At 39.3% G+C, this 23,169-nt stretch overlaps 1 protein-coding gene across 3 annotated transcripts in view; it reads left to right on the forward strand.

Annotated features, from left to right (window-relative positions):
• Positions 1-23,169, forward strand: part of itga7 (integrin, alpha 7) — a 47,322-nt gene continuing 24,153 nt past the window's right edge. For 2 of the 3 annotated variants that reach the window (XR_012769507.1, XM_075461404.1), the window contains exons 1-6: positions 1-534; positions 14,835-14,962; positions 15,345-15,424; positions 15,655-15,910; positions 16,953-17,084; positions 22,355-22,562. Coding sequence is in view for 2 of the 3 variants with exons in the window: in XM_075461404.1 (XP_075317519.1) it covers positions 317-534; positions 14,835-14,962; positions 15,345-15,424; positions 15,655-15,910; positions 16,953-17,084; positions 22,355-22,562 (1,022 nt within the window). In the remaining variant the exon portion in view is untranslated. Of the gene's footprint in view, positions 535-14,834; positions 14,963-15,344; positions 15,425-15,654; positions 15,911-16,952; positions 17,085-17,780; positions 17,889-22,354; positions 22,563-23,169 lie in introns of all 3 variants that reach the window. The other variant, XM_075461405.1, reaches the window with a different exon arrangement.

The following is a 23,169-nucleotide window of genomic DNA, read 5'->3' on the forward strand; positions in this document are numbered from 1 at the left end:
GAGCATGGAGGAGGGGGAGGCGCGCATGCATTGAGAGAAACACACTTGCACACACACACACATAGTAGTAGCAGCCGCATTTTCACAGCCTGCTCTTCAGACTGACAGCAGCAAACGGAGTTGAGAGCCAGCACGACAGAGGGAGGCAGAAAGAGGGCTGGAAACAAGGAAGGTATCCACTGAGGAGAGGAAAGAACGGGATACTTACACAAGATTGCCCCATTTTTCTCATCCAGCTCTCTGGGAGCCATAAAAGGAATCTCCTCTGTGCTCCTCTTGAACTGAACTTGCTCTGCTGCAGGATCTGCAACCTGCTATGGCAGCCCTGTTGGGACATGGGAACACAGTTTCCCTCTCATCTCCCTCCTCTCACCGTTGGACTATCATCATCTCGGCTCTGTTAACCCTCCTAAGTCAAGCCTGGTGCTTCAACCTGGATACTACTCACACACTGCATAAGTTGGGAGACCGGGGAACCTTTTTTGGCTTCTCTCTTGCACTTCACCAACAGTTAACTCCAGAGCCTCAGAGCTGGTGAGTGGATCAATGTGGCAATGAGCTTGTCCTGTGTGACCTCTTGAGAGTTAAGATTTGTGATTTCTTGTATCTGCACCTGTTCATCTTACAAAATGCCTGTCATGTCATGATTTATGTCATCATTTAGGGTTCATTTTGGGGTGTTTTGTGGTATAAGTCAGGATTTCTGTGCCGCATCAGTAGTTGATTTGCCAAATCACTGCTACACTCATAACCAAGCTTGAGTTTGTGCACGTTTATGAGGAGCTTGCGCAGCATAAATAGCTTGAGCTCTCCTGCGTTAAAAGAGCATGATTTACAGTAAGTTGAGAGTGGATGGAAGTCGGCTCGCTGAATCAGCAGACAGACTTAGATTTCTCTAAAATGTTTTGGTAGTGATATTCTTGAATTAGTTAAATATCCTGTACTTTCAGACACGGTCTGGGAAGATGTGAGACAGAAGTCCCCCCTCAGTGTGCAGTGCTGTTTGTATGTGTTTATGGATGGGATGTGCATGTGTGTTTTCTTGTCTATGTTTGCTCCCTAAGCAGCTATTTGCCAACAGCTGTTTTGAAGTGTCTTTCTGCTTCAGTGAAACACATATAGTCCTGCTCTTGTTCTCCAGAAATCAGGTATAAAATATAACAGGTCTGCTTGTAAATCTTTGTAAATGTTTGCAGGACTGCATATAAAAGGAACCTCTCCTGAAGCTTTGCAAAAAATATTAAAGGAAGGGACGCAGTTATCTCATCTGAATCACTGGAACTGCTGTACTCTATCTGTCCCTATCTGTACTAAAAAGAATAATTTGGTAAAGTCCACCATTTAAAACTTTAAGTTAAATTAAGTTACTTAAAAGTGCAAAGATATGGCCAATAAGATGATCCATGTGGGCATCAAACTACAGATTATAGCTGTAGCATTACTCTGATATATGCATTTTAGGTAATTGCCAAAGCATTTCTGTATTGTTTCGGCCTTTATTGATTGAATCTAAGATCTTCTTGTACAGACTCTCTTAAGCACTCATGCGAATTAGAATGTAGTGGAGGATAGATGAAATGAATGTTTTAGAATAAAGGTATTAATGTATTACAAGCTCCTGTTTTGGAGCTCCATATTTAACTGTTGGCTGCTCAGTTTACTTGTGCTGGAGTCATCCTGACGCCTGGTAAGACCAGGACTATGACATCAGACAGAGTCATGTCACCCCTCTGAAAACCCTCTCCTCTATCTGGCTGCAGTCCCGTAACTTATTTTAAAAACTGACTATAATAATAAAGTATAGTATTGCTTACTGCCGTCAGTGCCGTGGCTTGCAGTAAACGAGAGAGAAGACTCCAGAGAAATTGTGCTTCTGTGGTGTAAGCGCCAGTACACAGTCAATAAATGTCAAAGCTGATGGGATGATGCACCTACTGGAAGACAGTGGCATGAATAATGCCGCTGCCAGTATGCAGTGACATCAACTTTTTGTTTCGATTACTTATGATTTCATCTCCAATCTCAGTCTCATATAGAGTAATGGATTTTAAAAGTATTGAGCACCTTTTGATTACCTTTGATTTAAGAAGCTGCAATAACAGATTCTATTGGCCTTTTTGGAGGAATAAAAACTATTTAAACACCTACCTTCAACTGACCCCTAAAATATTCCACTTAGCTGATAGTTGTCTGCCATTTGAACCCTGACATTTTGGGGTGCATTGGTTTTATTTTTTCAATAAGGCAATAAAACAATAGGCTGAAACTCACTTAAAAGCAAGAGATTCTGGAAATATTTTTTTGTACATTCATAATTGTAAATGTCTTTTCAACATCGTCTCCTGACAACCTTACATGAGAAACATTCCTCACTGTGAGTACAAAATGTAAAACTGAATTCCTGTATTTTGTCCCCTGAAAGTAAAAACTATATGTCAAATCTGGGCTGTGACCGAAACAGCTGATTTTTGTGGAACAAGATCGTGGCTGAACATCTACATTTCATCTGAATGATAGGAGTTAAGAACTTTTTTAGATGCTGAAGCCTCAAGAGATGTATTATTCAGACAAACAGCAAATATTCTTCCTGCCTGAATAATACATTTCCATTAGGCTTTATGATAATGCCCTCTCTTTGTTATCGCAGTTCATCTGCCTCATAACAAGTTGGTATTATCTTTCTGCTCATTTGATATACTGTCTTGAAACAATTCGCCTGAAACTTCTTGTAATTAGATGCTTTTGACTCATTTTCTTTTTGTATCATGAAAGTTTGGGTTACTGCTGCCTGTAGCCATTCTGTCTTATACTCATTGTGTGTTTTACCTCACCGGATTCAATGGTGAAAATAATATTGCTGCTTTGATGCTCTGTCCTGTGCTTACTCATGATTAGATCACACAACCTGTAATATCTGAACACAAATGCATTTCAGCTTGGTCATGCTGTCAGCCTTGTAGGGTTTTAATGGCACTGGAGCTGTACAATTCATTGGAAGCACAGGAAAACCATTGGTTCAGTCAGCACTGGGGAAGACGAGTGTAGTTTTTCAAAAGCCTACCGCACAATGTCTGTCAGTGTCTTTTTTTGTTCTATTTTACAGTGTCTCTATAGTCCCAGCCTTTGACTGTCCCAAACCGTCACAGCTTATTTATAGTATGGCAACAGAGGTCAAGGAAAAGGTGAACCCATGTGACACAATGATCTCACAATGACTGTAAGGAGATCCTGGTCAATGTTATGTCTCAAGGAAGTGAAAGTGTGCCACTCTCAGGGGGGATAAGATTTTCCATCTGGTATCCTGGACTTCTGTAAGTCTTTTAACATTCTCTGTCTTGGGTGTTATGAAGCAGAGGCTGAAGCTGAACTTAAAGGGGATTCTTCCCCTTCTTCGTCTCCTGCTGCTGATACCAGACAGCGGATAAGATGAGAGTGTATTTGAGTCAAGTTATGTGTTCGTTGGCTATTTATATGACACAAGAAGTGTTTCCGCTTATAGTTCACTGGCCAGTGAAGACAGGGAGCCCCCTGAGCTTAATCATTGCACAGACATTGTCTCTAAATTCAGCTATTTCATGTGTCAACATCATCGTTAAATATGAATAAAAAAAAGTCCAGACAAAAAACTCAACCCAATCTTTTTGTATCTTATTCAAGCATTTAAAAAAACAATGAGATGTCAATAAGTTGTAATTGAAAACGTGTTACAAATGAAGAGTTAGATACTGTGTATGATCAACTCATATTGACTTTATTCGTACAGTCTTTATTTCACTTTGCCGTTGAACAAGACCAAAATGAGTCTGCAGAGATTTTATTGCTTTTATTGCTTCCGTGAGCATCTACTCAGACATAACAGGGCCATCATATAAAAACTAATGTCAGCTTACTTCCAACAACAATATACAAAGAATAAATCTATGTTGGCATGTTCTTTCTGCATGCAAACCATTCTGTTACCAGCTCCGCTAGAGACTATCCATCTTTACACTCTCATGTCTTTGATTCAAGTGACCCTCTGTTTCAAGAATTCTGTCTCGTGCTTTGACAAAAAGAGGGGAAGGCACTTCTGCTGCAGCTGTGATGTTGGCCACAAACCTCCCATTATTGCTTATTTCTGAAAGATCTGTGAACAGCATTTTTAACTTCTCATGTGCAATATCTCTACTCTTGCTACCATTTGTGTCAAGTGTTAGTCGTCAATTTCCTTCTTCTTTGAAATGTTTTAATCTTTTTTGTTATGTATTTTTTTTACAAACCTTTTCAGTCTACTTAGCCACATGTCACTGACAGTATTGTTAGACTGATTTATCACACTGTCAAGCTGTTGACTTAAAATTGGCTGTGGTGCATTGCTCTCGTAGGGCTATTAGAAAAGTTTTAGGTTTCAGTGAGGTTCATGTTTGCATTTGGACTTGCTTTGGTGCCCTTGCAGAAAGGAATACTTCAGGTAGCCAATATAGTTGTGGACTTCTTGTCGGGAGTTCAATGTCACTGACTGAGTAAGAATCTAAAACAGAGATTTGTGAGGCTGAACAAATCCTCTCATTGAACTGTAGGCTTCATTAACTGCTTAAATGACAAGACTGGTGGATGGAAGTGATTTTATGGTGACTTCCAAAGACAGTAAAAGAGGTAAAATGCAACATCAGCCACAATATAAAAAACACTTCCAAGTGAAGGGAAAATCATTGATCATCTCATTAGATTGCAATATTCTTCTGGAAAATCTTGGGTACTGGGATTAATAAGGGTGTTATACATGTCACCCATCCTTATCTAAGTCAGTTTTAACAGTGATATCTTTTCTGTACCAACTTGCATGGAAACACAGATCAGGGGCCCTTATTACTCTGTTTATCATAGAGCTCTATAATCTAAATACAGTCATACAGGAGGTAAGTGACTAACAATTTTCGCAGTGTCTAGGCTAATAACATGTTCAGTGGCAGTTAGTAAATGTCAGCATGAAATTAACAGACAGTTTATTTTTCTTATGTTAGCTGAACTGCTTCTCTTGAAAGTCTCAATTAAGTTATAACACTTACTACTACTATGTCACCAAAGTCTATGTCACCAAGATTTAACCTGCCAGCTGCTAGGTTAGTTTATCTTGTTTAAAAACTTCAACCAAAAGTCATTTCACACTTGCACTGCAGCCCTGAATTTTTTTTAGTACGGACGGACTGTGAGTGAGAATGAAAAATACCACATATACCACAAATATTCAGCTGGATTTTCTCCGCTAGCTCCCTAATATAAAGCAGAGCTTTTTTCTGAATGAATTCTGCTGACTTGTACGTGTTAAAATATTCAAGTTCATGTGAAAACAGCAAGTTTGTCTTTGTCCCAGCTAATAGTTCCAATGCATCCAATTGCTATCACAATGTCCTGAGGGACAAGCCTGTCAGCTACGACACCAAGAAGGGATGATTTTAAACATTATCCCACAGGCTGTGATGGACAGCAGTTTCCAATAATCATGACTGTCGAAGTTAATTGGATGTCAGCCCCACTGAACGGTAAGGAGTATGAACTACCAGCTGCTTTGATGTTAGGTTAAATTTGATCAATCTCTTCTTTTTTCACCGTGACTTGTAGCTTCTTTGTGAGATGGTATGCTCAATAAAGGTGTTTTTGTATCGAAGAAGTAAGCTATGCTTACACTTGCAACCTAGAGTGCAGCATCCTCATTGAAAAAGTGTATCTAGGTGTTGTGCCCTCATTAGTGCCATTTGAAGCTGGAGCCAATTTATACCTATGGCTATTGCAGAGCCAATTGACAATGCAGTGAATCCCAATTAAAACACTTTCTTGCAGTCAAAAGATTTCTTTAAGATAGAACATGACATTCAAATAGAATGAGTTGCAGTTTTATGGTGTAGTGGAATGGAGTTATTCATTAGATGTTGTGTGTGTGCTATTTTTCATTGATTTTTTAAATCAGTGCTTTTACATCACAAACATTGACAGTACTTTAGTTTTTTTTTCTGTGGTCATGAGCCAATTCAATATACTGTCTTATTTTCTTTTGTACAAAATAGAGAAATTTATCTCAATAGGGCCTTGCAGAAAAAAATTCTGGATGCTATTTTACATGACAATAGCCAGATGAAGGCTACTTTTTCATTCCCAGCTGAGGAGTTTTGAATGAACCTTCCCCCCTTTTCCCTCCATTAATTCAATTCATGATTTCTTTCCCAGTCATTCTTTCTTTCTTCTTTTTGGCCCAAAGTAACTGTCTTACTAAATCTCCCAAAGGCCATTCATGTGAAAGGCTCATAAATGTAGGAACTGTTGCAGTGCTTATTTATATGAGACATAAGGAAAAGCAAAGGGTCTATAGCGTGTGCTTTACAGTCTGGCACACACACACAGACACATGCACACACACACACACACGATTAATGCCTTTTCTACCTCCCACTTACTCTCTGTCTATTTAGCAGTCTCCCATTCCTACACTGTGCTGCCTGGGCCTGGACAAAAGCTCGGTTGGAAGCAGCACCGCCTGGCTGAGAGCTTTCAGGAATATTACTTTGCAGACCACGTGTTCACGTAGGCACTGAAAGCACAGGAACAATCTGCAGAGTCAGGAGGAAACATACAACTTAAATCTGATGAAGGTGCAGAGAAAATACTCAGTTTGGCAGAGTTGGAAGAGCAGTCGCTGATTCTGCATCTGCTTTTCAAAGACAGTTGTTATAAAGACCTGAGGTTACTTAAGTATATCATGGTATTTTGTAATATTGACTTACATGATTCCGATCAGAAGTGATCATAAATCTCATTGATTCTCTTAAGGCTTGCTTTCTGTGTTACTTGGTAAAAAGGTTAGCATTGCTTAGATTTGAGTCCAGCAATTGGCTCTGAATATCGCATGATCTGTATGTGGGGGAGGTGTCAAAGGTCTGATGGGAATGGGGGCTGCAGGGATGAATAAATCATTTCAGGCTTCCCTTTTGATTTAATATGTGTGTCCTCATGCCCGTGTGTGTGTGTGCATGGAGGCAGTTGGGCCAACAAGGATACAGACGCAGTTTAATCAATCAGCCCATGGCAGCTCTACTGGGAACTGATACTGAAATGATTTCAGAAAGACAACAAGAAAAGCAAACGGGAACAGGAAATTACAAGGGATGTCAAGGCTGTTTGTATTTATTAAAGAGATCTGCTGTTTGATTCTTCAGTATGTCTTTGCTTACAAACAATCCCACTATACAAATGTTGAAATAATGCTTTCAATAGATGTCCTTTGCCTTATTACGTTTTTCTTTCTATCTTTCTTTTTGTAATTTCCTTCAACTGGGTGATCTTAGACTGTGTCGGCACAAAACATTTTCACTTTGGTGACATTTTAAAATGAACACTGTTTAGCACTGTTTCAGAAATAATCTCTGGGAGTCACAGACCATTACATGGTGGTCATGGCTCAATAACATAATATAAACTGTGAAATGTCAAGGAGCAAATACGAACACTGATTAATTTCAATCAGGGAGTGACTGTGGCAGCCTCTGTTAGGCTACTGTTTCAATAGCTCACAAATAAGTAAAACTAAAAAAACATGAAAGTGGATGACCACCACAGAGATGTTAATGGTAAAACACACACATTCCATTTCAAGATTCCTCTATAAATTAGCAAATGACTGCATAGAGTGACTGCAAGGTATGAAATAAATAATGTTCACTACCCTTAACATGCTAATATTTAGCTTCTGTAAAATGAACAGTGAAAGAAAATGTCACCCTGAAAATGTTAGAAATGTTGAAAGATTCATAGAAATATGAAACATATTAGAATACATTAAAATATAGTGCAATGCCTCAGCTCACAAAACTTTGCAAAACTAAATGCTAGGCAAAAAGACTAAATAATGTCAATTATGTTTATAATAGTTCATTTTAATAGTTTATTACTAATTCTAAACTGCACAGATGATCTTAAAACTCTTTAAAACAAAGCAATGTTGAGAAGGGTTAAAGGTAACTTTAACACATGGATTGACCTCTAAAACACATTCACTTAAAAAAATCTTTAAAGTTTTAGGGCTGCACACAGATTTAGTTACTCACTGTATGAAACTACACGCACACACACGAAAGTACCATCAACAAGACAAGTCTTTGTTACAATGAAACTTTGGAAGTTTTTTTTTTTTTTTTTAAAGTTCATCATGTTTTGGTCATAGAGTTGCTTTCATCATAGTTGAATCAGTATGGATAATGTAGACCCAGCAAGGGTACCATAGTGTTACATTTTGACAGGGCCAGGGCAAAATTCTCTTAAATTTAGAGGCGGATATGACTTGAATGGTTGATAAGTAATTAGAAGGCAGTCACTCTTATTCATATTCTGTAATTCAGAGAACAGTTGTGTAGTCAATTAGCTCTCCTCGGGACAAGAAACAGGGGCTGCACGGTGGTGTGGTGGTTAGCACCGTCGCCTCACAGCAAGAAGGTTCCAGGTTCAACACCCAGCTGGGGCCTTTCTGTGTGGAGTCTGCATGTTCTCCCCGTGTATGCGTGGGTTCTCTCTGGCTTCCTCCCACTGTCCAAAAAATCATGCATGTTAGGTTGATTGGCATCTCTAAATTGTCCTTAGGAGTGAGTGTGAGCGTGCATGGTTGTTTGTCTCGTTTGTCTCTATGTGGCCCTGCGATGGACTGGCGGTGTACCCCGCCTCTCGCCCATTGACTGCTGGGATAGGCTCCAGCCCGCCCGCGACCTGATCGACGGATTCAGCAGTATAGATAATGGATGGTTGGATGGATGGTTGATAAGTAATTAGAAGGCAGTCACTCTTATTCATATTCTGTAATTCAGAGAACAGCTGTGTAGTCAATTAGCTCTCCTCGGGACAAGAAACAGGGTAAGGATATTCATAGGTGTTTTTCAGATATTGCCCGTTTTTCACCAACTGAACTCTAAATGAAAGATGGTGGGAGAATGTGTGGACACCTTATAATCTGAACAAATTGTTTATCCGACAACGAAAATAGTTAGAAAAGGGAAAATAGACAGAGAGAACTCTTAAACAGAGGGGGAATGTGAGACAGCAAATTGAGATAGACAGATCAATAGATGGATGAGTGGATAAGGGAGCAGACAAAAGAAGAAGATTAAGAGGAACAGGGGAGGAATGGTGTAGGGGTTGTGTCATCTACCCTTCAGACCTGAGGGGCCAATCATTACCCCATCTTAGCCTGAAAATGGACGTTCACTTATTGATCAGTGGGGCAGGTGGTGGTCTAAGGGGCTGTAAAAGATGCATATGATGTGAGGATAGGGTTACCATTGTTCTTAGAGTGAAAAGCACAGTGTTTGTGCACCCTAATCCTGCCATTCTACTTTCACTGTCGTATTTCAATTTTCTTTTTAGATCAGGACTCTGTCCTTGTGAAGTCCGTAAAACAAATCATTTGGGCAGGAATTTGGGTAACATTCGTTGACACTGAAGCACCGTATCCCAAAGGAGTTTTTGCCCCAAATGGCAGCTGTTTCTGTCTCTCTTTTCACCCTTAATTTCGTGTTGCTCAACCGTTTTCTCTTCTTCTCAAAGTGGGAGAGAGTTGAAATGTTAAAAATGTGATGATTCACAGCTTGGTCACCTCATTCTCAGCTGTTGTTCTCTCATCAGCAGATATTAGAAGGAGAAACCGCTGTCAGGTGTGAAATGTGCATTTCCTGAAAGAGGCCCTTCATCTTTATGAAACTGATTGTGTCATCTGACATTGTTGGACAGTGAGTTGATCTATAGTTTACACAGTTGTTTTACAACCTCCTGTTTTTAGCTGAATATCTCCAGTGTGTTAGATTGTGACTAAATATTTGAGCCATGTGTACACTCAGCCCTCTATTAATGTCATGCTTGCATGTTTTCCTGTGGATGTGTGTGTGTGTATGTAAGTGCGCATGTTTGTCTCAGAGGTCAGAGGTTATAGTTTTGTGCCAGGACAGCAACAGAAGGGCTAAAGAGCCTCTTGGCCCCTCGTTGATCCTTTCGAGCCACTGTCCAAAGAGAAAGTGTCTCACACTGCTGTGTGATGGATAGATGTTAAAGGGTGTGAGCACATTAGGAGGGAGCAGCAATAATACCCATGAAATTTAATATTGGAAATGTTTAGGGTGTTTATGATTCAACTTTTACGCACATTAAGATCCTTGGAAACCCCACAGCTGGAACATTCCAAGAAAGGGTTTGGGTTTAAAAAAAGAAAAAACACGTTTTCTTGTTGCAAACAATTTAAGTGAAAAAGTGAAAAAAACCTCTTTTGCCCTTTTTCGACATATTGCTTACCATATGTGATGTTCACCCCAGTCTCATCTCCTTCCATATTTTTTCCTCTATTTGCCTCAAATTTCAGTTGTCTTCCCATAAAAATATAAAAATAAAGCTTTGAATTCTATTGAGATTGTAAAATACCTTCTTGCAAATGCTGTGAGGGTGTGTTTACTATAAATGCTGCTATTGTTAGGTTCAGCCAAAATATTTTTGAGAATGGAGACAGCTTTGTTTTTAGCTTCAGGGAGTTTTGAGTGTATGAAACTTATCGTGGTAAGAAGGTTATGAGAGGTGGGGAATTTTGTCAACCCATGGAGGAGCATGTGATCTGAGAAATTTAATTATAATGAAATAGCTATAATATAGCCATGTGTGGTGGGTTCTTCTTTTCCTGCTCTTCAGAAGACTGTTGGCAAGGATGTGACTCCCGAATGTGGGGGAGGATTGAGAGGGGCAGCCGGGGGAAGGGGTGGACGATAGAGAAAGTGTTGGGGTCACTGCACATGCTCCCCTCAGTGAACACATGTGTGGGATGAGTGTAGTGTAATGAATGTCAGTTGTCTTTGTCAACTAAGAAAACAGTGACTGCAGAGATAGAGCAGGGGTTACAAACCTAACCTCAAACAAAGGTTCGTGAATATCAATGTTTTTGAAATTGTATTGTAACGTGCATTATTATTTACTTGGTAGAAAGAAGAAGAATCCAGTTAATAACTCACCTCCCTACTTCATATGATGAGTACTTTCATCTCAGCTGGTGTAATTAGTTGATTAAAAACTGACTGATGGCTCGATGGATCCACTGGCTGGTCATCTACATTACCATTTCATCACAGTTTTTATTTGTAATTGTTTGATTTGCTATCAGTCCATGTTTTGCCTTCTTACACTCTTTGACTTTTTTTTTAGTATTGGTCACATGGCTCCAGCTACTTCAGCGACAATCACACCGTCCATTGATTCAGTCCACCACTTAGCTCCAGAGTGAAATATCTCAGCATATATTGACTGAATTCTAGTGTTTGGTTTAAACTTTCCTACAGACATCCAACGCTCTGAAATGCATGACCAAAACCCTGCAGAGTCAATGTCATTTAATTTATCGTCAGTAGCTGTGCTGTTAATAAGTTTATCTAAGATTATGAGTATGCAAAAAATCACCTACTCAACTTCAGGAGGAGGTAACTGATCATCTGGGATGATTGGTGCCATTTTGATTGTGTAAGCCTGTTTATATTGGCACAGCTAATAGCATTACTGTGCCCAAGTAGAGATTCCAGACTTGTGTTAATCAGTTTGTCAGATGTGGAGGGGCCCCTGTGTAAAACAGAGTCCATGTGCTTTATCTGATCTGTGTGTTCATCCTGGTAGTGTAATCCAAACAGACACAAATGCTGGTTCTTGCTCTGTTGCTTCAGGGTTCATGTGGGTTTTTCACTAGACACCATCACACTCTTCTCCATATCTTCTCGATGGTCAGTGTGCAGTGGAAACAACAAACCCATGCATGTTACACACACACACACACACACACACACACACACACACATCATGTCAAATGCAGATTTACTGAAGATGATTTTGGCAATGGAAACCATGATGGTGCTGTATGAGTCAATCCTGAGCAATGAAGTGGGCTTAGAAACATCAAAAGGGCAAATGAGTGAAAGAATGACTCAGCCATGACAATTTATCTGTGGCGAATTTGGGGCAGGTGTGGATGTCTGTCAGCCGAGCACTTTACTTTCCTTACTGTAATCCTACTTCCTGTTCAGGGACACAAGTGTTCAATAACATTTTTTTTCTCAAACTAAAAGCTTCAACAATCAGAGTTCATTTTATGTTTAATAACATCTTCCAAAGTTGATTTAAATTCCCTCTTTGTAATGTTTTTGTCAGACATCCTTTGTTTGTTTGGCTGGCTTAATTTTTACTTAAACTTCAAATACAATTTTAAATGCACTTTTTGCTGAGAGGGACAACAACATATTTTGTCCCCTCAACATTTACATTTATTGTGCAGAAGAGGACCCCCTTAGCGGCTAGGATAACGCTAACTCATTTTTACTTTTATAATGGAAGCTGGCTATTTTCAGGACTGTGACAATCGTTGAGGACAAGAGCATGTCTATTTGTAAAACAAAAAATCAAGGGTATGTATACTGTTGCATAAGCTTTCTGTAAGTGAGACATACTATAGTAATGTACAAGTTAAGCATGGTTAAATCAACAACTGCTGACGATCTCTCGGTTTATTTGTGCTTAATTAAATGACAAAAATATGAGCAGAAAAACATTGCTTTTGTGGTTTCTCATATGGACAGTCGGTATCTTTTGTTTCATGAAGCATTTTTTCCATAAAGAATTGGCTGAGTCTGGCAGGCTTGTACACTATTGGTAACTAGACATGTTGGGAACCATCCCAACCTCTTGTTCAAATAATGGTGGTATGACAGATTAAAAGACCTCCCAGCCTGATACCCTTACATCTGCTCATGCATTTGCACGTATGGGGGAGAGAGACGTATCACCTTTAGTCCTAAACATAAACCAAGGCCTCCTGGAATGTTGAGCTAAGAGGGATTGGATCTTATCAGATATTTTAGTGATATGTTATTTGTCTTTACCAAATCTTCTTTGTTAAACATACATTTGCATGAGCTTAACGCTAATTAAGAATTAATTTCTTCATGTGGACAACCAGCAATGGGCAGCATCATCAATAAGCCCTTTTTTCTTGTAATGTCTTTGCTGTTGGAGGCTAGTTTGGGTCGTTGGTCATTAATCTGCGGAATCCTTTCCTAGACATGCATAACTGCACAACGATAGACGCATTTGTCAAGAAGCAAAAAATAGAAAGCTGAGCTGTCCTGCGGTCTGGGTGGTATCAGTATCTGTGTGTTTTACCCACTGGAGGACCAGTCTTGTATAAAGTTCTAAGAACTGGCTCATGACAAATTACAACATTAAGTAATGATGTCCAAGAATATAAAACATTATAAATAGCAGCCTTTAATTCATGATGAAAGGAGTATTTTGCTTCTGAAGTGCTTTTGCAACTCTGATCAGGCTAAATTTAGCAAAAAAATTCTTTTGCACAGGTATTTGGTACCACATTCCCGTACTTAGAATCTAATCAATCTATTTCTGTAAACTCCAACAGGGGACAAAACCCAGTGTAAGTAATGTCTGCAGCATTCACAACTGTGTAAATCTTTCTAAACTAATAGCCTCACAGTGTATAAATATGCAGAGTATGTAAGCAAGGGACAAACTTTTGTTGTCACAAGGTTTTCGGTTTTGATTTATGCTCCAACTATTAATTAATAGCATTGGAGCAGACAAAAGATGGATAACACTGACTGAAATACATTTTCTGATGACTAAAGACATTTTGGCCAGCCTAATCCCCTTCATCTAACATGCAAAACTCACAGTTCCATTAACTTCTGTTAGCATTTTTTCTCAGCTCCAGTGATCACCAAGTTATCTGCACACCACAAATATGAGTCTTGCAAGGAGACATTTCACTTGAATCCAGAAAGTCACCTTAATTACAAATAAACAAGAACCTAGCAAGCTGTGTTTATGTGCTGCCTGTTCTGACAAAACAAAACTAAAACAAAATGCAGCTTTGACACAGTTACATGACCAAGAACAAAGTGAAGCTGTGTACTAATTTAAAACATTACGATATCAATGATTTAACACGGTAGTAACAAGGAGCTGCTGTGCACTCTACTCTTTTCTCTTGGCTACCTCTCAGTGAACGCACTGTAATGTTATTCTGTAGACATATTCAGCAGGGCCCCTGCTGTGCTCTCAGCCTGTTACATTGTTTTTGACAGTAAGATACTTTCCAGCGACAGGGCTAGCTCTAATTTAAGCATGAACATAACACAGTTGATATGAGGGGAGCTGGTGGTGCCAGTGTTACAGTTAATTAGTCATCACACAACTGAGTCAATCATTATTAGTACTAAAACTATTGTTATGTTTGAAAGAGAGTTTTGGGCACATTGTTATTAAATTAAACTAAATTTAGGATAGATCTCTCAATAATTCGATTTATTCAGCACCTTTTTTTCGTCTCTTTCTGCTCTTTGCCTCTGTTTCACGTACGTTTTGCTTCCATGCATATGCCATAGCCAATAGTGTTGGGTGGAATGTGACTCAACACTCAGTTTTTAAATAGCATCCCTGCCTGAATCAGTCACTCCTAATATGGCAGAGGGCAGTGACACTGGCCCCAAAATATCAGCAACCAACTCACTGAGAATAACACTTTTCCCTGACTTGATTGTAAAGGATGACTGGTGGTTGCTGTATGTTAGATAGAGTTTTTTTTAAGTTGACGTAGAATTATGGCGTGCTTCAGTGTGTGTGGTCTGAGACGGACTTTAATTGCAGTTGAGCTGCAGGTGTTTTAAGTAAAGACGAAAAAAGTTCTAATGAGACAATTATTGTGGATCAATTTCAATCTGTCACATCAAGTGTTTGTCTTTGGCATCAGGCACAATAATTGAATATCATTGATTTTCTTAAAGGATCCTGGTGGGGGCACCACAGGCAGCGGGACAGGGCCTGTTGAGGGGCAGTCGACCGGGGGCTCTGTTCAGGTGTCCAATCACTCCAGAGGAGTATGACTGTGAGAGGGTTGATATTGATGGAGATGGTGAGTTTATATTTCAGCTGAAATAGTTCATCCACTGGTGAATTAGTTAATCTAAATAAATGAATATGACAACTACTTTAATATCAATATCTGGGCCTTTTGTTGATTGAAGAGTTAATCAGTTAATAAAGAAAAGAGTGCATTGTTTGAAAATCTATTTTTATTTTGTTGTTGCAAAACCAAGAGATTATGAGTGCAAGTATACCTTTGTTTACAAAAAAAGCTTCTAACTCATGTCCCCATTAAAAAGTACTTAATGTGGTAGCCTGCTTTCATTAGTGAATGTTGAAAAAACACTGTTTGCTTACTTTGGTTCCAAGCCTGATTGATTTACAATATGGAAACCATCATGTTTGCCATTTCCTCCTGTGTTTTCACTCAGTGAATCTGGACAGAGAGAGCAAAAACAACCAGTGGTTGGGAGTAACGGTCAAGAGTCAGGGGATTGGAGGCAAAGTGGTGGTAAGTAATGGGAGCATTATGTGTTTACATCAGTGCATGAAAAAAATCCTGGGATTATTTTTGCTGCTTACCCAAAAATATCTGAACAATGACGACACATTTGCAGAATTGGTTCATCTATTATGTTGTTAAGGATGAAGACTACTTTCAGAGCAAGTCAGAAGTATCGAATACCCAACTGATTAGCCAGATTCTATTCTAGACGTGTGTTTTTTCTTGTTTTTCATCAGACTTGTGCTCACCTGTATGAGCTAAGACAACGTGTGGGTCAACCTTCAGAGACCCGGGATCCCATTGGACGCTGCTACGTCCTGAGTGAGGACCTGACAGAGCGAGATGACCTGGATGGAGGGGAATGGAAGTTCTGTGAGGGTCGGCCGCAGGGACACGAGCAATTTGGTTTCTGTCAGCAGGGCCTGTCTGTCAGTTTCAGTCCAGACAATAACTACATTCTGTTTGGGGCTCCTGGAACATACAACTGGAAAGGTAATGTGTCTGACTGTGACAAGAGGAGCCTTACTTGTTGAAGTCACAAAGCTGTTTTACCAATTTAAAAACCCTCTGAGGCAAATTTACACTGTGTGATTTGACACTGTATAGATGAAAATCACTTGGCCTAAGCCACACTTTTGCCTCATAAAGATAAATTATTTATAAATTAAAGACTTTCAAAAATATACACAGCATCCTAACTTTGTTCCAAATGGGACTACTTTAACCAATTTGTATTAATTCCACCTTTTATAGCTTAATGAGTGCAGCATATTATCATGTTCATGCCATTTAAAGAGAGTAAAAAAAGAATATCCTGTTGCAAAAATACAATCTGTGTACACTGTTTAACTAAGGTCTGACAACTATCAGGACAATGCAAGTAATTTATAGACCAATCTGTTGATTGAACATAGAAATGATGCAGCACAGTGACAGACTTTACTGAGAAAACCCAGAGACTCATCTGATGCAGAAATCAGTTAGTGGATTGATTTTAATCTTTAAGTCTCCCAAATATGATCAGAGCTGAATTGTCTTAATTTATAGATCCAACCATTTTTGAAGACTGAAATAAAAGCCTATATTGAGCCTGATAGATCCAATTTCTGTTCGCTGAATGTTTCCACAGTATTTAAAGTGCAGAATGTGCATATTGAGACAGACATAAATTGTCTGTGATGGCCAAATTCCTTTATGATGGTAGTGTACTCACAGTGTGAAAGTGACAAAGTGCTAAATCTGCCAGAGACAGGCTGTTTGGAGGATATTGGGAGATATATCGAGTCCCAGTATAATCAAAACTGTTGCATGAGCAATATGTAAATAGCAAAGTATGTCTGCTTTTTGTATTCAAATTGATCAAAAAGGACATTGTGTTGATAAGTATGTAATACATACTGACAAGCATCAGCACGAAGTCTGAATTTAGGATGTGCTGTGTCTGTGTGTATGTCTGTTCTTGAATGTGCTGTGTGAAACGAAGACCAAATGTTTTTTTGTTGCCTTGCTGTGCCTTCACCTATTTCCTTTCCAGGTGAGATGCGTGTCCAGCTTCTAAACCAGACTCTGCTTGATCTCGGTTTCTATGACGACGGACCATTCGAGGTGGCAGATCAGAAACAACTTAATGCCCAGCTCATCCCTGTGCCCTACCACAGTTATCTGGGTAGGACTCGCCCTCCCTGCTCACTGCTGCCTGAGCACAGCAGAGAAAGAGAGGGCTTGGGGAGGATGACACCAGGGCTCAAACTGCACCACAACATGGCTGACATGGATTCGCAGCAAATGCTAAATTTCCCTCACTGGTTCAGGGAAAACTTGTTTTAATGGCCTGCTCATTCCCTGGAGATTATTTCTGGCTGAGTGTATCAGTGTATGACTCATGAAACCCTGAATATGACTACACCTCATTTTGTGAACACTTTCTCACAGTGGGTGGACATAACAAAAATGCCAACGGCTAATTGTGGTCTGACACAAATTCTTATGATGCCAGTGATCGCTCCCTTTCTTGGGCAAACAAGGAAAATATTGTATGCATCAACCCGATGACAGTGATGCTATCCTCATTGCAGCCACCACCCCCTGAAAAGTGGAGAACAGGAAAACATGTCAAGTGGGTGGTGTGCAGTCTGGGCCTGAAATGTCATCTCTCCACCAGGTGCCCAGTGGTTTTAGTGGTTTTGCAGGAGAAACCACTGGAGCACCAAAAAAAACCGCACCGATCAATCACAACTTGCCTCACAAGCACCCCCCCTTCTCCCCTTTTCTTCCCTCACCATTTCACCACCCCATCACTCCCCTCCCACACTCCTCCCTCTGTCTCCTTCTGTCTTTTTTTTCTCCCCATTTTGGGCCATAGGGCTCTTGTTCATGGCTAGCCCCGTTGAAGATGCACTGCTGTACAAAACTCTGGAGCCCTCCAAGCGGCCCACATCATTTGAGGATGTAGCTCATAATAGCTACTTAGGTTTGTAGGCCTGGAGTGTTGTTGTTTGGACCGGACTGGGCTTGTAGTAGACGTAGTCTCTGTTTCCTCTTTGTCTTTGTCTTAATTGTTCCTGCTAATTCCACCTCGTATCTATTTAGATTTTAGTGTTTGATCTATGTACGTTTTAGGAATGTCTTTGCTGTCATAGAGACAACCATTCAAAACTGTAGGTTTATTGAATTAAGGTAAACTAAATTAGATTAAGTTCATTCAAAAAACTGTTTTTGTTTCTGATAAATCATTTAATGTAAAAGATGGCTGTCTCTTTGAGTAGCAGGAGGGTGTTTGTCTTTTCTGTCTGTAGGATTGTGTTGTCTTTAGTTTGTTGAGCTCATTTGTCAGTTTGCATGTGTCTGTCCAGATGAAGCTTTCCAGGGTATCTTGGTGTTGGTTTTTCTGTTGATTGTTGTGGTTTTACTAAACTAAATTGTGTTAAAAGGTTTAACTAACGAACAAGAATAAGGGCCCTAATACACTAAGTCGATGATTGGCCGTCGGGCACATCTGGAGCGCCTGTGAATTACCATAGCTATTGTCAGACTCTGTGGTCTGTTTTCAGCAGATCAAACATGTAAACATTGTAGTGTTGTGTCGGTCGGTAAGAGAGCTCAGATTGACTGTTCAGCACAGCGAATGAGTGCACAATAAGGGAGATGACAGTGAGGATAGAGGGCAAGTGGCACACCAAATCTCTTCTCATTTGTCATCCTCGTAACTCCAAAACGAGACACTTTCACAACAACAAGACCATGTGAAGTGAAGAAGACCAGCTGGTAATCATGACTCAAAAGAGACCAGTGCTGTTTGACATAACCAAAAAACACAAAGCAGAGGCTGCTGTGTTTCTGTTTTTTTTGTCAATGCAGTCTTCTGGTTTCCCTTATTGCATAACAGAGGTACGACCGCCCTCTTCTGCCCTGGATAGCTGTGTCTGCCCTGGCCAGTATCTGTAAGCCGTGTTTGCGATCTTATTCGTGCAGATGCTGGCGACACAAAGAGACGCAGCAGTGGGCCCCTCGTCCATGCTGGTTCGTCACTTTGATTTGGTGTTTGAAAACTCAACAACAATAGTTGCATTTCTATCCAGCTGCACATTAAGGCATATGTTAAATTTGAGGGGGAAAAAAAGGTGCAAACATCCGAAGAACATTTTTATGATTAAGAGAAAATGAAAGACTTTGTGCGTCAATAAGAGGCAAATGTGACTGGAATAGAGACAGTTTCAGTGAATAAATTATGAGCAGCGCATAGTTAGAGTTGCTTAATAGAATAAATATTGTAGGTCTGCTGTGTTCTTTGTTGCCTGGCTCTGCCTATGTTCATTTAATAACAGTTTATTCCCTCATTTGAAGTTTTACTGATTCCCCTTTGCTTGTTTACTCTCACTCCACCCAATTCTTCTACGTTTCTGGCTGGACAATTAGTTCAGTCTTCAGTCTGTATTTTCTTCCATATTCATATTTACTTTTTTTTACTGTGATATGAAAAGTTCAATATCTGGCCCACATTAATTCATTCTTTCATGTGGGCATTCATTCATTCATTCATTCATTCATCCATCCATTAATTAATTAATGTATTCATAAGCCAGAATAGTCATGTGGCTGGAACAGAAGATTAATTTATGAAACCCTTTTACACAAACATACCACTCTTTTGCAGCCTCATATTTATCTAAATATGGAATTATTCTTAGAACAAATAACAGTGAGCTGATCAGACGCAGTGACTCTTACTAAAAACTTTGCTAAATTTACTAAAAATGTATTAAGTATTAAATGGGAGACATTTTGAATCAATTAGTCGATTGAAATCTTACGGAGCCACCACATACAGCTTTAAGTGATGTTGCACTTTGATGCATTTACACAATGACATGGTAGCTATGTCAATCTCTAATACAGTCTGATTATCCATGCACCCTGGTGAATCCATTTCGGAGTCACGGGAAAGGGATGGAGCCTATCCTAGCTGCCATCAGACAAAAGGTTGGGGTACACCTTGAGTGAGATTACTGTAAAGAGTATTTTACAATGATAGTTCTACAAAGAAAAATAAAAGAATAACAATTGTTAGAATTCCTCTGTGGGAAAAAGGATATTAATGTGAAATTTAATTATTGTGAAAATTTAAAACAGGGGGGGTCATCAAAGGTTTCAGAGGGTTTCATCGCAATCTCATATCAACCAAAAGTGGTGGACTGACTCCACACAACTACAGCCATATGAAAGAGATGTATTAGAGAGATAGTGAAAGATTTATATTTAGTTTTAAAGAAAGCGATGTGAGACACATTTTTATGAATTTCCTGATATTAAGCATTTGTAGTTAGTCACCTGGCCTTGGCTAAACATGACTGATTCGTTTTTATTGTTGGGTTCCAGTCATTATTCCTCACTAAGTGTGTGGATCCACTAGAAATCTCTTTATTCACATTCCTCCAAGCCTTCTTGCCCATTCCATATTGAGCCGTCTCCTTGACAACACTAATTCCCGCATGACCTTTTAGTCTTCATTTATAACTCACATGCTTCCATTGATCCTAACCAGATGATTTGCAACACCTATGCATGCTTCCCAAAATGACAGAAGCATTCACATCAACCTATGCATGTCAAAATGCTACATGATTTTAGCTGTTTTCCTGTAATGTGGTCACATATCAACCGTTAAACCATTCATTCTGAAGGAAATGTCTTGCTGAATAAAAGCAAACATCCTTTTTTATCTCCATCAAGGCCAAATCAAATGCTATCCAAACAATCTCTAAAGACACAAAGCCTGGTTTTAGAGAAGATTTATTCTATACCAGGTGGTTACAACACTGAGAAGGTTATCATTAGCAAAACGGTGGTTGTGTGAAAAATTGCCTGCACTAGTTGATCATGATGTATTTAGAGTCAAGCTTTTGCAGATTAAAACAGCATTTAGTGACTTCATTCATATTTTGACATCATTTTAATCAATAATTTGTCTAGTTGTTATAATATAAAAACAGAGGATAAAGGAGAGTTTTTTTTATCTTAATTCGACTTAAATTATAAATCAAGTTCTGACAAAGATGGCAGAAGGCAACACAAAAAAACAACAACAAACAAACATGAATTTTAAATTATAAAGATGTATTTGACAATGAGATTCTAATGGTTAAAGTTAATAACAAGTTATTTACAGGTGACGTTAAAAACAACTATGAAATGGGATTAAAATAGAGATTACAGATAAAAAGAAAAAGAAACTAAAATTTCAGGTAAAAGAAAAACATTTTAAATGCCATCCACTCTTTAAAATATCATTTTTTTTCAGTAATAAAGTGAAACTAGCCAGTTTATTACAGTTACCACCACTGGTCTGGTCTTTTCTAGGCTCACGAAGGGTCCTCCTCTCTTTTAAAAACCTTTTGCTCCATTCAGCTTATATTCCCTATTTAGTTTAACTGCGATGACCTTGCTGCAGGCATGCATGTAAAAGCCACCCTGAGTGGAAAAAGTAGCACCTTGTGTCCATCCTTTAGTTTTACAGGAGCTGCAGTGTTGCATTCCACACCTGCCACCCTGGAGTTGCTCACTGTTTGTGTCTGTTTGGTCTCCTTCTGCATGTTTACTCAGAACTAACAAATGTCCACATGGATTATGTTCCTTCTCACACCCTCTGCCTGCGTTTAAAACAGAAAAGCAAATGCATGTAGCTGCCTGCATATAGGTGGAATGTTGGGAAGGATTTGTGTTATTTTTCACAGCTTGATAAGAAAAGTTCAGCACAATATTATTATGAATACACCTCCTCACCTCTCTGTTACACACTTCTTTGCTTCATCTGATCTACATGCAGGCACATTGTCACATTCCTTCACACATACCGACACAAAAGAATGTTGTTTTCAGAAGGCTCCCACACAGTGGAGGAGATGCTTTAAGCAATAAATCTGATTAATGCCCTACTGCTATGTTTACACACTGCCCTCAACGGAGGCAACTGATGCAGAACTACAGCATCATGGATCTCATGAGACATTAGACGAAGGCCAATACATCTCCTTCTGTTACTGTTCGCTTTTAACAGCAGACACCACCCCTTTTAAAACACAGCAAATGAGACATTTACACTCATCAGGGGTTTGGCATAAAATCAATAATCACTTGAGACACATATTTCATTAGTAAGAAGATGAGCAGAACTGCACACTGAGAGGAGAGGAGCGTCTAAATCCCATGGTCGGTACTAACCCTTGACCCCCCTCCCATCCTTCCCTTTCCCTCTTCTTCTTCTTCTTCTTCTTCTTCTTCTTCTTCTTCTTCTTCTTCTTCTTCTTCTTCTTCTTCTTCTTCTTCTTCTTCTTCTTCTTCTTCTTCTTCTTCTTCTTCTTCTTCTTCTTCTTCTTCTTCTTCTTCTTCTTCTCCTTCTTCTTCTTCTTCTTCTTCTTCAACTTCCTCTTGTTCTATCAGGGTTTTCTGTAGATTCAGCCATGGGGATAATGAGCCTTGGGGAGCTGACCTTTGTGGCTGGTGCACCTCGGGCCAATCACACAGGGGCTGTGTTGTTGCTGAGGAAGGATAACATGTACCGGCTGGTGCCACAGCACATCTTTTGGGGGGAGGAGCTGGCATCCTCATTTGGGTACTCGGTGGCTACTACGGATCTCAACAATGATGGGTGAGGAATGGCTAAACGTGAAATCATCATTAAACAGACCTGCATGATCACTGTGAATGAAAGAAGAAATATTATACTATAAAAATGTTGGAGCACATCTCCAACCAAGGCTAGTGTCTATTCCATAGGTTTAAAAAAAAAAAAAGTTATCTGGATGAGCACCAGAATTTTAAGGGTGGAGTCCTTGCTCATTGCTCCACTAACTTTCATGAAATTCAGTTTTTGCATAATCTAACAAACAGCATTGATCAAACAAACAGTAATCACTGATGAACCCAAATCTCACTCTGCTCTTGGCAAAAGAAAAAAAACTGACAAAAGTCCTCTCATCAGAATCGTATTTATATATTCCTTTATAATGATGGTGGTGGAAATTAAATGCTTAGTTCGTTTGACAGTATATAATGTTCTCTTATTTTTTAGATAAAATCAGGAAAACCAACCATAGTTGTGACTGTGAAGTAAAAAGCCTCTAAAAGACTCCACATTGATCTTTTTTGTTTACTTAACGTAATGTCGGGAATCTGTAGAATATATTAAGATACTTAAATGTTAGCAGAACTTTAATTTGCATGAAAAATGCAAAAAATATGAAAGAAAATGAGAA

The sequence above is a fragment of the Odontesthes bonariensis genome, chromosome 3 (genome assembly GCF_027942865.1).
Source record: "Odontesthes bonariensis isolate fOdoBon6 chromosome 3, fOdoBon6.hap1, whole genome shotgun sequence".
NCBI lineage: Eukaryota > Metazoa > Chordata > Actinopteri > Atheriniformes > Atherinopsidae > Odontesthes > Odontesthes bonariensis.